The following is a 1,358-nucleotide window of genomic DNA, read 5'->3' on the forward strand; positions in this document are numbered from 1 at the left end:
TCACCCCCCTGCCACCCCCTGCACATGCGCACAAGTCCTCTCCTAGGTTCTTTCGCTCTCCCACCCCTCCTGTAGGAACAGCGCCCCCGTCCCCGCGCATGCGCACAAACGCTCGGGAGGGTCTCTTCCCACCTCCTCCTGTAGACACCACTATCCTGTGCCCGCGCAAAAGTCCTCCGCTGGGGCTCGCGTGTGAGTTCTCTCGCCCTCCACCCCACCCCACCCCACCCCACCCCGTAGGCGCCGCTCCCTCCTACCACGCCGGCGCATGCGCACAAGTCCTCCACTGGGGCTTTGTCCTTTTTCCCCCGCCACCCAGCTCTCTTCGTCCCGGCTCCTGTCCCCCCTCCGGCCGCGAGGGGCCGCACTTGCGGAAAGCTGAGGCGGTCGTGGAATCCTGGGGGCCAGCCCGGAAGCGGAAGCTTCTGCTTTTGCCTGAGAGAGGGGGCGGGGGGTACTGTCTGTGCCGTAGAACACCGGCGCGCGGGAGAGGGAGGGGGCGATTTCCTTTCGGGTCAGGCGCGCCGGCGGGACAGCCGAAGCCGGTGAGTGGAATGTCGTGGGAGGGGCCGCGCTGCGAACTTGCCCAACGGCCACCAACCGTCATTGGGGGTGGGGTGAGTCTGGCGCGCTTCTGCCTGCACTTAAGAGTAGGCAGGAACTTGCCCTGCCTCCCCCGTGCCTGCTCCTGCTCTGGCTGCAGGGAAGGCTAACCAGAGCCCGTTCAGCCCTGTGCGTCCTGGGGGAAGGTGCCATGGGGTATTAATGCTCATGGGGGGGGGAACGGCAGGCCCAAGGTCAAGTGGAGGAGGCACGTGCCACCCCCCATCCTGTGCCTGTTGCAGAGAAGGGCCACAATGAAGCTCGCCTTGTGCGGTGGCACTAGCAAATGTTCAGGTACAGTTGCTGGGATGGGGTGCTGCCATTTCCCGCTGGTGAGAGGTTCCCATTTAAACTGTGGTGCCATTTTCCCGATACACAAAATTGTGTTGGATTGAGTTGAGTGTTCGTTTTCTGCAGATCCTGGTGTGCCTTCACCAAGAAGACCGGGCCATGCCTACTGTTGCCAGCAGCTGGCTCCGCACCTGAGGTGCCTGCCCCAGTGCGGCCATGGCAGCCGCCACCATCGTGCATGACACGTCGGAGGCAGTGGAGCTGTGCAGCACCCACGGGCTGTACCTGAAGCCCATCACGAAGATGACAATCAGCGTGGCGCTGCCCCAGCTGAAGCAGCCGGGCAAGTCAATCTCCAACTGGGAGGTGATGGAGCGGCTGAAGGGCATGGTGCAGGCCCACCAGTTTTCCACCTTGCGCATCGCCAAGAGCACCATGGATTTCATCCGCTTTGAGGGCGAGGT

The 1,358-nt window shown here is 63.5% G+C and overlaps 1 protein-coding gene across 1 annotated transcript in view; it reads left to right on the plus strand.

Moving 5' to 3' along the window:
* Window positions 1–1,041: 1,041 nt before the first annotated feature.
* The window catches only part of AKAP17A (A-kinase anchoring protein 17A), a 17,876-nt gene continuing 17,559 nt past the window's right edge, over window positions 1,042–1,358 (plus strand). Inside the window, exon 1 of the mRNA XM_019525406.1 lies at window positions 1,042–1,356. Coding sequence (XP_019380951.1) covers window positions 1,111–1,356 — 246 coding nt within the window. The 5' untranslated portion in view covers window positions 1,042–1,110. The remainder of the gene's footprint in view (window positions 1,357–1,358) is intronic.

Source organism: Gavialis gangeticus, unplaced genomic scaffold (genome assembly GCF_001723915.1).
Source record: "Gavialis gangeticus isolate Ggan-Ray unplaced genomic scaffold, GavGan_comp1, whole genome shotgun sequence".
Classification (NCBI taxonomy): Eukaryota; Metazoa; Chordata; order Crocodylia; family Gavialidae; genus Gavialis; species Gavialis gangeticus.